Source organism: Helicoverpa zea, chromosome 6 (assembly GCF_022581195.2).
Source record: "Helicoverpa zea isolate HzStark_Cry1AcR chromosome 6, ilHelZeax1.1, whole genome shotgun sequence".
Taxonomy (NCBI): domain Eukaryota; kingdom Metazoa; phylum Arthropoda; class Insecta; order Lepidoptera; family Noctuidae; genus Helicoverpa; species Helicoverpa zea.
In genome coordinates this window covers 12,487,991-12,501,464 of record NC_061457.1, presented here as the reverse complement: position 1 = coordinate 12,501,464, position 13,474 = coordinate 12,487,991, and the positions used below count along the sequence as shown (strand labels likewise).

Below are 13,474 nucleotides of genomic sequence, written 5' to 3'. Positions count from 1 at the left end.
GTAGGTTTAAGGTAAGTAACAGTTTTTTTTTTTTTTTCTAGTTTTCAGTGCACATAAGATAAAACCGTTTAACTTAAAAGTTTTTTTACCGATTTTTTATTTATTAATCAGTCAATCTTTATTTGTGAATAGGCTTTATAATGTATCAACGTGTCAAACTTAATGACGGTTCGTGCTTAGTTGCTGCTCAGGAAACATTATTCAGGTATCAGTGGATATTGGCAAGTATTGAGATACATGCGCGTACCTATGGTCGGAAGTTAGCTGCGAACCGCCATTAAATTTTGCGAGAACATCACTAAGCGAGAGATGACTGTCACCATACCACCATGGACAAACAAAATTACAGAGATAAATTAGTCAAGTTTTATCGAAGTAACATGACGGAATTGGAAAACATAAATTAGTACTTACAAGGGGACTCCACCTCCATGATTTGTAAAGGTTTCGCTTTTCTTATTTTCTCTTTGACAGATGTGTACCATTTGAATGCTTCTGTATGAGTGTAACTAATGTTCAGTGTGCTTATTATTAAGTATAGGTTTAGTACTCCTTTTTCCAACTGAAACAATACACATATAATATTACTTCTGTGTATAAGAAAATCATCCTCTGAGCCTTTGTCCCAACTATGTTGGGGTCGGCTTCCAGTCTAACCGGACTCAGCTGAGTACCAGTGCTTTACAAGGAGCGACTGCCTATCTGACCTCCTCAACCCAGTTACCCAGGCAACCCAATACCCCTTGGTTAGACTGGTGTCAGACTAACTGGCTTCTGACTACCCGTAACGACTGCCAAGGATGTTCAATGACAGCCGGAACCTACAGTTTAACGTGCCATCCGAAACACAGTCAATGGTGTCTGTGTATAAGAAAATGTTGCAAAAAATCAATCAATAAATATTTTGACTTTCGCGTTACAGTACTATTTCGCAAAAAACAACATAGTTTGTTCTATCTATGATTATCTTTTATCACAGAGGTAGCCAGCCTTGAAAGTTGTGGTCACAGCTAAATAATATTGTATTTCCACTATGCGAATTGCGGTTAGATGCAGTTTGGAGACATTAGCATTTACAACTGTAACTTTGATTCAAAAATAATATATACCTACTGTGAGAAGTCGATTGTAATACATTTGGAAAAATGTTAGACAAATGAGTATTTGGCATTGTAAGCCAAATTCCCTCATTCCATCTATAACCCTGATACCTTAGCATCCAGTTTAAGCTTGTTCAGAACAGCCATGTGCTGGTTATCAGCCACCAGCTGAAACTGCTCCATCTGAAAGGCCACGTAGACCTGCGGCAGACCAGCCACTTCGACTCCTTGATCGTCGTATATTAGAGATGCTGCACTGAATCTTGAGTTCACCTAGGGAAATATGGATTTGCTGGGTTACAAAATTAACATTAATTAAAATTTATTACTAAGAAATATGTATTTACATATCATTTTTTAAATTATCAAGCCACGTTTCCACTAGGCAACAAATGACCCGTAACATGTTGAAAGTCAGCGCGGAACATTTTTTTTGTTTCTGTTTGTAATGTTGAGCGTAACGTGTGACGTGTGCGACAAATGTTGCTCTGTGGAACGCCGCTAAACAACCAATGTGTGTGTAGAACTTTTGTCTCAAATACTTAAAAAAAAAAGGTTTGACTTACTTGTAAACTCTGTAGAGACATTTCAAAGTCGGAATTTATAGCCTCGTCTTTACAACTTATTTTTGTAGAGTCTATTTTTAAGCTGAAAATCTGCAAAGGAAAAATATTTATTTATTATAGTCCAATTTGTAACATCGTTGAGCTTTATAAGGTTTAAACTCCATAAAAAGGTAATTTACGTATAATGTAGTTTACTCTGTCTGCTTGCATAATATTATAGTACCATATGGTCTAATAAATGTCGTAAATTTGGTCATGTATTTTTACCATTCCGTATATGTGTTACAGCTACAGACCGAAGTGCAGCTACATCTAGGTTTAGCCAGCTACAGCCATGACCCGTTACACCTAGCTGTCGCTGCACTTCGAGCTTTAGCCATATAACATATGAACATTACAAATCTGCCTAAATAAACAACATACCTTTGGTATAACAGGAGACAGTCGTGGTATAATAGTGGCAAGATGGTCATGATCTTCAACAGTCACTACCGGTAGTCGCCGGCGTTTCTTGCGGCTCTTTACAAACTGATACAACTCGTCCTTGAATGTCACTGACGTGTTGCTGATTATTGCGTGGATTTTCTACAACATATAATATAGAATAGTTTAGTAAATTCATTTGATCAGACGACCTTATAAAGGTCGCCGGAAGACGCTGGATGCAGGTCGCTTCCAACAGGTATCTGTGGAAGGGGGAGGCCTATGTTCAGCAGTGGACGTCCTATGGCTGAGATGATGATGATGATGATGATGATTTGATCAAATGATCAATGTAATAGTCATATGGAAAGTCTTTATCCAAACATTTTAAAATGGTCTCTGGCTATGTAAGCAATAATGAATATGGAAATTGTCAGCCGTGTTTGACTCCTTCTTTTAAAATAACAGTATTGCCTTCTACGTTCTAGAATAGTATAAAAAAATGCAAGAGAAGACTGTCCATACTTAAGTTCTCAGAATATAATCAAGAACAATTAAAAAGTGTATACTGATTACCATTTGCTTTAAACTTCAAAATTACCTCCACATTCAAAGGCCCATCAGCTTTCACAGTGCCCTCAATCACCAAACAGCAGGCAGCTTCTCCCAAACACTCCCCCTTCCCCACAACCCTGGCCTTAGCGCCTACAAGCTTGGTGGAGAAGACCAGCGCGCGCGCAGGCCCGCCCGCGGCACCGTCGGCGTGGACTTCATCAGCTGTCACAGTTATAGACCATGGACTGGCTACGGTGCCGTTGTGGATGGTAGCTGATGCGTTGAATATGTGGACTCCCATGAACTGTGGGGTAAAAGGTGATATGAAAAAGATTTAAAAAATATATTATTTTAAGTCATCATCCTCCGAGCCTTTTCCCAATCATGTTGGGGTCGGCTTCCAATCTAACCGGATTCAACAAGAAGCGACTGCCTATCTGACCTCCTCAACCCAGTTACCCGGGCAACCCGATACCCCTTGGTTAGACTGGTGTCAGACTTACTGGCTTCTGACTACCCGTAACGACTGCCAAGGATGTTCAATGACAGCTGGGACCTACAGTTTAACGTGCCATCCGAAACACAGTCAATGGTGTCTAAGATATACTTAGAAAGTACATACAAACTTAGAAAAGTTGCATTGGTACTTGCCTGACCTGGGATCGAACCCGCGCCCTCATACTTGAGAGGTTGGTCCTTTACCCACTAGGCCACCACGACTTTCTTGATACCACGACTTGTAATAATAATCCCACCAAAAACATTAAATGTAAAAAAAAGCCAATCCTCTACGCAATTCCTCCACCGTAAAAAGTTTTGAGATCGCATAGAAGCCAAGTCCTGTTTTACTTTATTTGTAATAATAAATCAATATTTTGTGACTATATCAATAGTTTCGTTCACTTTACAATAATATTGACTTGGCCATGAGCACAATAAACTACAAATATAATACAGCATATCTTGGAGAGGTGAAAGTCAAACATGAAGTTTAATATCACAGAATTAAATACTTTTAGTTTATTCAATTGTTACTAAATGACCGACAGTCAGTATCATCCAACATCAATGAACTGCACATGTACTATGGCGCATGTTTAGTCCATGGTGATCTCAAATTCCAATCAGTCCATAATCAGTCCAATCGTAAAATCATGTCCATATAGAATTTATCAATTCAATGGTATTTACACATTATTACAAGGAGCGACTTTTAACTTGTGCTCATGGCCAAGACAGTATTATTGTAATGTGAACAAAACTATTGATATAGTCACAAAATATTGATTTATTATTACAAATAAAGTAAAACAGGACTTGGCTTCTATGCGATCTCAAAACTTTTTACGGTGGAGGAATTGCGTAGAGGATTGGCTTTTTTTTACATTTAATGTTTTTGGTGGGATCTAATTTATTTTTTGTAGGTCTCTTTCTTCTCTAAGTATATAAAAAATTAAATTAACTTACATGCAACTAACTAAATATATAACAAACTAAATATGTACACCTAAAGTAGCACGTAAACAATATATTTTTTAACCTAAAAAATTTCGAAATTGTCGAATTTTTTAATCGAATATCTTTTAGAATAAAAGAGATTTATTTCAGAGGGAGATGACGCTATCACATGAAATTATTTGATTTTTTTTTAAGTACTACTTATACTAACCTATGTAACGAAACCATAGCGCGATTTAGACCAGGACAACGCCATCTATCGAGCGAGCATGCAGTATTTATCGCCCTGCATTAATATGAAAGATTTTATCATTATTCATTTCATTTAAACCTAGCTTTTTTATTCATATGTTGTATATTTAATACATAATAACAATATACCACACTACGTAACAATAAAACAAATAGTAACATTTTGTACATAAATAAATAACAAAGTTATCAATGCAGTCAAAATTCATACACAACGTTCTTGAAAAACCGCAAATATAAATTTGTTTCCTATTTTTTTATTAAGTTTTAAGGTTTTTATAATTTTCCCTTTATATGTAGCTAATAACCTATCTTGGTGCCAAATTTGAAGGTTCTAAGTTTGCTAGAAGTACCTTAGACTTTTGATGATCGGTCAGTGAGTGAGTCAGTGACAAAATGGTGTAACTTTGATCGCTCATAACTCGTAAACTATTTATTCAAATGTCTTGTAATTTTGAGACTGAGCTTGTTCTAATACTTACTCTTGGTTATCGAAAACCTAAACTCCTAGCTTTGTTCACATGGAAGATACAGGGGGCTGAAATAGCTGCAAAACGCTTCGAGAAAAGATGGTACGGCCGTGCCCGCTTTGCTCGAGTCTTGGCTGGGGCACTGCCGTGCCCTCAGATATAAAAAAGCGCGTGATCTGCGTTTAAAGTCCGCCGAGGTATCCTCACCCTTCAGCCGCTCATGTACCTGTTGCCCTCTTGTTGCGATTTAGCGACTGATTCCCGGGGGCCCAGTAAGTGAGTTGGCGAGTCTCCACCAGCCATTTTTACATGTATTTATTACATTGTCATCGGCAGGTGCCATAGTTCCCGTAGTTTCCCATTCCTAGTCCATTAGCATCCTATCACAATAGCCCAAGTAGTTTTCATCCATAGTTAGCAATAGTTTAGCACAGAACCGGGGATTGTCCTTGGGTACATTTCTATAGTGTATACAGGGATAATCGTCGGTTTTGTGTCACCATTTCATTAAAGTTGTCTCAAAAGGGCTTCAGCGTGTTGGCTTCGGCCCCACGTTCGCCTCCCAAAAATCCGAGACTCTGTAGTCCCGAGGTCTGGTAGAGACATACAAGATATAAAAAATATATTATTTTAAGTATTCTGAGAAAAAGTGATACTTGAAGTCATATTGACATATCTAAGGGATAAGCCATTGTGGTCCAAAATTCAAAGCTAAAAACTAAACTTTAAAATGGTTGCCATATATTTTTGATAATAGTAGTTCATGTTATCAACTCAGTTCTATTATTATTATTTTACAAAAAATACAAATTGCTTCCATAACTTTACTTGACTTCCTTAAAAACTAGCCTACAAGTGTTTGTCAAGTAACAAATAATAATATGTATTTACATATGTTCAAATAAATATAAAATATAGTAAACTTTAATCATCAATTTTTTCAGGAAGTCTAATCCAAAACATGAACAGGCAAATGTAATGATTATGTTATGTCTACGACTGTTACAAAGTTTCCTGTTTGTGTTAAATTTTCCATAAAAATCCTTCTTACTACCTAAAATATAACCAAAAGTTACCTATGTTTTACATTCCTAACTACAGAACTTAGTATGGAGAATACTAATTCAATTAAATCATAGCAGAATAATGATAATTTAATTAGATCTTCTGCCCACAACATGACATTGAAAATTATCTTTTCAAGATTCCCATTGAATTGAACTGTACTTTTGGTGTAAGATAACATCCAATTAAATACTTTCTAGCATCATTTCAAGATTATTTTAGGAAATAAATAAAAAAGTATAATTTAAATAACCAGTATGGATGGCAATTTTTTTTCCCTCACATTTCATTTGCTGGTCTGCTGGCAGAAAATTCTTTAGCAATAAACTGTACCTTTGTACTCAATTGTATTATGCCATTTCAAATTATTATTTACATAAATAGTAAAGAAAAACAATAACATACCTGAGCAAACATAATCAAACTGTGTGGCAGTTTTTTATCCCTGAAATCCAACAGCTCTTTCTTTGCTAACTGGTTCAAACTAGTTTCAAGATTATTGAAGTCCGTAACTTCCTCGTACCCATCGCCTCTAGCCGAGGAGTTCTGCTTAGAAAGCAGTGGTTTGAGGATGGTTTCCACCACCACACTCCTCTTCTCTTCCACATTGTTAGTGACTTCTACTCCTCGGATGACAACAGAGACCAGTTTGTTGATTTCAGAGTTGAAACAACTGCTTTGAAATGATATCTCATCTATGTGCTGAAAAATAAACCAGTTTAGTTTGTTTATGCAGAGTTAAAATATCAGAATCTGTTTAATTCATTTAATGTTAAGATGACCCACTGACCAAATCAGAGCTGTAAGATTATCAATATAATGCATTATTAATATTGTGATCTATTTCTATTTACTTTTGAAAGTTCAACACTCTATACACTCTTCACTTTCTCAATAGTTAAGTTTAATAAATTTTATTATATCAATGCAACGGTAAAATAACTGGACTATAAAAGTAATAAATTCCGCAAATAATAAGATAGAAGAACTTACAATAGAATACCTATCTTTGGATAGGCTCACATCTTTCAGTATCAACTTTGGCACTGCGATTCTGCCTATTTTCAACTTTATATGGTACTTTCTCATAAACAGCCAAGCCAATACCGTCGGCAGCAGCCTAAAAATAACCCGAATGTTACCGAAATAGTAAACAAAACACAAAACAATAATAAAAATAGCGGTGTCATCGTAGGATTGACCACTTACCATGACACACACGAATATATTACGACAAATATAAAAAACAATATCAATAGGACGTTCATTTTTGAACGGTTACACCATTTCGTTTGATCATTCGCTAATTAATTGAGTAAATATGGTCATATTAAATAGAGATTCGTTTCGTAGATAACCTCAAAATAATATACCAACTTTCATCTGTCAATTTTGACATCTTTGACTAAGTCGTCCTCGTTCAAAAATGGACAAAATTATGGAAGAAATAGAAAGTGTGAAGCATATAAGGCCGGCAGCACACATCCGGTTTCCGGATACGGTTTCCTGATCAGGAATTCCGATTCGGGATTCCGTGACACTAGCGCACACATTCGGTTTTTTTCATTCAGAATTTACATGGCCAGTACGTATAGAGCCACTTAAGCCTTAATGGAAATTTCTCATCAATACGAATAATATAAGACCAAATACAAGGTAGTTTACATATTCAGTTGTCGAGTTCCGTCGACCTTCTCTGGTCTCCATCATCAGGTCAGCTCCAAACCTTCACTGTTGCAAAGTTCTATTCAATACAAATAACATAAGTCCAAACACGAAGTATAGTTTACGTACTCAGTTGTCGAGTTCCCTCGACCTTCTCTGGTCTCCATCATCAGGTCAGCTCCAAACTTTCACTAATGCATAATGTTATCAGACATACACCTCATAATCAAGTTTTTATCCTGCGCATGCCTACAACTTTCAAAAGTTGCCCTGGATTTCTCAGGGTTTCCATCATCAGATCCGATGACGATGATGAGATGATTATGGGACCACCTATGAGGTATACCATAGCAAACAAAAAAATAATTTAATAAAATGTATGAATAGTCCTATGAGCGATGTTCTCATAACAGCGCCTGAACCATTTTTAAAGCACTTTTTCGTATGAAGGTGTAAAAAATTAAGTTAGAGAGTACATATTGTTTTTAAAATTTTTATCTTTTTTTTTTGAGATACGTCACTTTGTTATAGGACATGGGGCAGTTTTGAATGGATTGTGATCCGCCTACTTTAAACTATTTATCTTTTATGTATGCAAATATGTATATACTAGCTTCTGCCAGCGGTTTCACCCGCATCCCGTGGGGAACTACTTCCCGTACTGGGATAAAAAGCCGATAAGTAGCCTATAGCCTTCCTCGATAAATGGGCTATCTAACACTGAAAGAAATTTTCCAATCGGACCAGTAGTACCTACCTGAGATTAGCGCGTTCAAACAAACAAACAAACTCTTCAGCTTTATAGTATTAGTATAGATTTGTTAATTGTTTAATAAACTGGATTTCATCTCTCAAAAAAAAACAAAAACAAATATAAAAAAGTAAGTGACAAGCGGGCTCTGATACACGTCCATTCGGAACATGGCTACCTTGATTCAGAATGAAAATTTCCGTATGTGTGCGGCGGTCAAACCAAATTGTTCGCGAGCGCTGCGTTCGGAATGACGTCATCAGGTTTTATTCCGTTCTGAGTACCCGAACGCACGGAGAAAATTTTAAACCGAATGTCAGGTTTTTTTCCGTCCGGAAAAAGTAAGAACGTGTGCGCTCTTGTGAACATTTTGTATGAAAAAAGAGCATTCCGGTTTCCGAATCAGGATTCCTGATCAGGAAACCGGATCAGGAAACCGGATGTGTGCTGCCGGCCTAAATCGACCTCTCTGCACGAATAACTGCTCAAATAGTGGTAGTTCAAATTCAACCAATAATAAATTAAAGTCGAATGAAATGAATAACAATTTATTTTAATGGTAAAAAAGTAATTTTCCCTCGATCCAGGCCCGCCGTAAGCGGGCGTGCAAGGCGTGCACCGCACGCGGGCGGCACGTCCTAGGGGGCGGCAAATAGAGCGACCTATCACGTAATATTAAAAAAATACAATATCTTTTTACCAATTATTTGATTGCAATATTTCCGAACACATACTTACACTGCCGGTTTCAGTTACATCTGTTGATCATTTTCAAAATTTAAAATTATTAAAAACGATTTAAGATCAACCATTAGCGTATTGTGGGGGGAGAGAGCAGGGGGGGCAAATGCCCTGGGCGGCACTATTTAGGGGGCGGCAAAATTAACCCATAATTACGTAGTAAAAATATTTTTACTAAAAATAGATGAGTAGATTAGTAATAAAATTTCAGAAAAAGCCGCCCTCGCTTTGGTCGTCCCCTATCAATTTTGACGGGTTCATCCTTTCCATCCCCAAAAAAATTCGCGCTCGCTGCGCTCGCGCCTCCATGTCAGATATCGCAATCAGTAGCGGTTTTAGGGTAGGGCGCAGTTGGGCGACGGCCCAGGGCGCCGGATTGCGGCGCCCCCAACCAATCCTTGATCAGAATGTTACTCCTATTTTTGTTTTAAAGGACCATGGGCAAAAATGTATGAAGCCTGGGCTCACCCACCAACAGAGATGAGACCACTTTGAATATATGTAAATATAAAGATTTAAACTCATTATTGCGAAGAATCCATGGGGTTATTTTGCTATAAATATTTTTCTCCGACCATAAATAAACTAATATTCTGCAAAAAGTAGTGCTGTTATGGCAGTGTAGGTTTTGTTATTGAACACCTTTAACTAGTTTTAATTCCAGGTTTAATGTTTACATAAAAAATAAAACAGCTGCTAACAGTTAAAATTATTTTTGTTAACATTTCAATCAATATCAATAATAATGTCGTCTAAATATCCTGCCGGTGGATTAAATTGTGAGTGCCTGCCTAACCTTAGATACCATATTATTGAAATGATATGAGCACAACTTCCTGCTGAGCGTCTACCTGTTAGACACGAGCAGTAATACTGAGCGATGGCATCTCGACCCATTTCGTTTCTGTTAACCAGAATGTATACCTACGTAATATGTAAACCTATTTAGGTTCATATCTTTTTTTTGACATGGAATTGAAGGTAGTGCCCATAGTAACAATTTTAGTACAAACAAAAACCTTCACAACGGCATATGCTATAACTCTGTTGGACAATGAGCCCAATTTGACTCATGGTCCTTTCATCAAAGATTGCAACTTACAAGAACAGTATCCAAATGAATGGATAGCATCAGGGCCATCTTAACCTATGGTGCAGCGTGTGCGAATAACCCGGGCGCCGCGGGCTCAGGGGCGCCGAAGCGAATTTGTGTTTCAATTCCGCGTTAAATTTGAGAAATTCTCGAAGAAACACTACTTTTATGTCCCAAAACTCAATAATTTTCGCGCTCGCTTCGCTCGCGGTTTCCTTACTTTACGCTTCGATTTTTTATCACATATAGCTACTTTTAATGTCCCAATACTCAAAAGAATTCGCGCTCCCTTCGCTCGCGGCTTCTTCACTTCACAGTCGCTTTTTATTATATATGTTTAGGACTTTTATAGTTCGGCCATTCAGAGAATGCGTTCCTGACACGTCGCGATTGAACTGACGACGTAATAACATTCATTGATTATTGATATAATAATGTTGTTTTAATGCTCCTCAATTGTTAAAACGGTAAACAACCAGCAAAAATATTTTTATCGTAACTGCAACGCCATTGCAAAGTTACGTCGTCAGTTCAATCGCGACGTGTCAGGAACGCATTCTCTGAATGGCCGAACTATAGTGATCCAAAACTCAAACATTTTCGGGCTTGCTTCACTTTACAGTTGTTTTTATTTTGCAAGATTTTTTTAGTCTACCCTAGCAAAAAGGGAGCGTCGTTTTTAAGTTATTTTATTAATAAGAAAGTAACTTCTAGTTTCCATATGAACTTTCTTACTAGGTACTACTTTAAGTCCCAAAATTTTAATACATAGGCGCCATCATCAACAAAGAGTTATGTACGTTTGGGCAAAATTTTAAGTAATTTTTGTTTTGAGTTCTAAAATATAAAAAAAAATTTCGCGCTCGCTTCGCTCGCGCAATCAGAAGACATGTTCCAGTGTTTTTGCATTCACCAACCAGCAATAACTTATGTACAATTAGGTTACATTTTACGTAATTTTTGCTTCAACTTGTTAACTATAAAAAAAATATTTGCGCTCGCTTCGCTCGCGCAATCGCTAACTACATACGTCTCTGTTTTTCGTATGGGTTACAATTGCAGTTGGAGGGCGCCGTAGAAATCTCGCCCTGGCCCTGGCGCTGGTAGAGTTAAAACCGGCACTGATCGCAATTTATCTTTGTTTAATTGTTGAGGCATTCAATTCCGAAAAATCATTTTTCGCGCACGTCGTTTAGGCCTCGGCCTCGAATTTTGCGGGCAGCGGGGCGGCAGCGGCGGAGGCGCGGGAGCGGCAGGATCTTACGCGTATAATCAAATGGACCGGCCCTCGAATACAGCAGCGCGGGAGCCGGCAACGAGCGGTGCACTTGGTGACCGCCCGCGCCGCCGCCGCTGCCGCCCCGCTGCCCGCAAAATTTGAGGCCGAGGCCTTGTAGCTTTTTGTTCACTTTGGCTTTTTATGATATGTTTACTTCATGAAAACTCTAAGGAAAAAATCGCGCTCGCTTCGCTCGCGGCTTCATGTACATTTGCACTTCATTTCTGTGCATATCTTACTTTTTGACTTTGCTTTGTTTTATTTATGGTTTTTATTTATTTTGTGTCCTTAGACTAAAAAAATTTCGCGCTCGCTTCGCTCGCGCTTATTTTACTGAAATTAAACATTGCTATAGATATTTAAGTTCGTTAGTTTAAGTTACCCATAATCTGTTCTAAGCACTTTGATATACATTATGTTGGTACCTACCCATTAATCACAATCTTTCAATACATAGGGGCCACTTGGGTAATGATTGCACTGCATTGATGCCCTAAGCAATTGCTTAGTCTGCTTATGGGCTAACCCAGGACTTCTTAGGTTACTCTAAGACTTAGAGCATTTCAAGTTAATAAAAGTTACGTGTAATATATGTTATGTACCTATTGCAATATTTATGTATCCAAAAGGAAGTGCGTTTTCTGCAATCAGAGCGGTGCATGTACATATTTTTTTCTGTTGGACAAGTAAAATGGATATGAATGGGCGGGGGGGTCCGGACCCCCTGGACCCCCCCCCCTTATATATTTTTTGACAAAACCCAGTATAATATGTAGTCGTAGGGCGGCATAATTGGTTTTGCACGCGGGCGAACAAACAGGGGCCCGATTCTCCTAAGTTAATAATGTCAAAATCTAATAGAAATCGAGTCGCAATATGATCGCAATAGCAGTTTTAACCATTTCGGGTATTCTGCTACTAATAAAAGACCAATCGTATTCGATTGACATTTGATTGGTGTGCGATTGGTCTGCTATTTTGGTGTTTTTGGTCTATTCGGTAGTTTGCTGTACAGTCATTTTGCAATCGTAAATCATTTGCAGACAAAATGATTCATTATTGAATGACAGAAAAGGATAAAAACGTTTATTTCAAAGAAAAAATAGCGGAATGCCACATACGCTTCAATCGTAATCGAGTCGGGATTGGATCTCAGTCGAATCGAGTCGAACGTGAATCGTATGTTGCTTAAGTAAAATTAAGAGAATCGGGCCCCAGCTAGCGGCGGGCCTGCCTCGATCCTCATCACATAGCCAGAGGTGGATCTTCTTTTTGCTCCAATATGTACTCTCGTTATAAATATCTTACTACCTATATGCACTCCCTTATCTACTGCACCTATGTAATACCCGATGTACTGCCTCACGTAGGTACTACCATTATATAATCCCTTATGTACTCCACTTAAGTGCCTACTACTCTCCTTATGCACTGCACTCGCTAACGTACTAGCCTCATGTAGTTTCTCATATTTTTCCTTATATCCAACCCCTGCGAAGTCCCCTTTGTACTCTTTTGTTATATCTGAATTTGATAAATGTGAGTTTTCTGCCAACATCCAGGTATACATATAATAGCACTCTATGCTGCCAACCTTTTTGAGGGCTGGATCAGAGTCAACGAGGTTCCGGTACGTGGGCCGAAGTAGCCTTTTGGGGGTTTAGAAACTTCACAGCAATCCGGTGCCTGTAACTTGATGACTCCCGTACAAAAAAAATGAAAGTCCTATCTCCGACACTACGGTTTGCTGTCCCATAACGTTATTTATGACTGAAGGAATAGAGAGTGTACTTGTGTCTGCGCAAATACTTACGCACTATACATATCCTTTATACGTACTTTTAGACAGTAAAGTCAAATTGTTATTGGCAACTTTATTTTGACTTTATCCTTTCGACACGGTCTGCTGACACGGACGTCTCTTTTGGAGGATATTATTTATCCCTGACGGACTAGTAGTCCATGTTATCCTCTACAGAATTTTACGGCCTTTCTATTTTGTGAAATCTTATCGCGTCCAACTTTTAAGTAATAACAGAAGGAAAAAGAAAACTGA

General features: G+C 37.9%; 1 protein-coding gene across 2 annotated transcripts in view; it reads right to left on the bottom strand.

The window, feature by feature from the left end:
* Positions 1-7,252, bottom strand: part of LOC124631065 (protein KIAA0100) — a 49,790-nt gene extending 42,538 nt beyond the window's left edge. For both annotated transcript variants that reach the window (XM_047165200.1, XM_047165199.1), the window contains exons 1-8: positions 7,099-7,252; positions 6,883-7,009; positions 6,295-6,591; positions 2,691-2,948; positions 2,090-2,251; positions 1,667-1,756; positions 1,212-1,373; positions 415-562 (exon numbers count right to left, since the gene is read on the bottom strand). In XM_047165200.1, coding sequence (XP_047021156.1) covers positions 415-562; positions 1,212-1,373; positions 1,667-1,756; positions 2,090-2,251; positions 2,691-2,948; positions 6,295-6,591; positions 6,883-7,009; positions 7,099-7,157 — 1,303 coding nt within the window. In that variant the 5' untranslated portion in view covers positions 7,158-7,252. The remainder of the gene's footprint in view (positions 1-414; positions 563-1,211; positions 1,374-1,666; positions 1,757-2,089; positions 2,252-2,690; positions 2,949-6,294; positions 6,592-6,882; positions 7,010-7,098) is intronic.
* Positions 7,253-13,474: the final 6,222 nt, after the last annotated feature.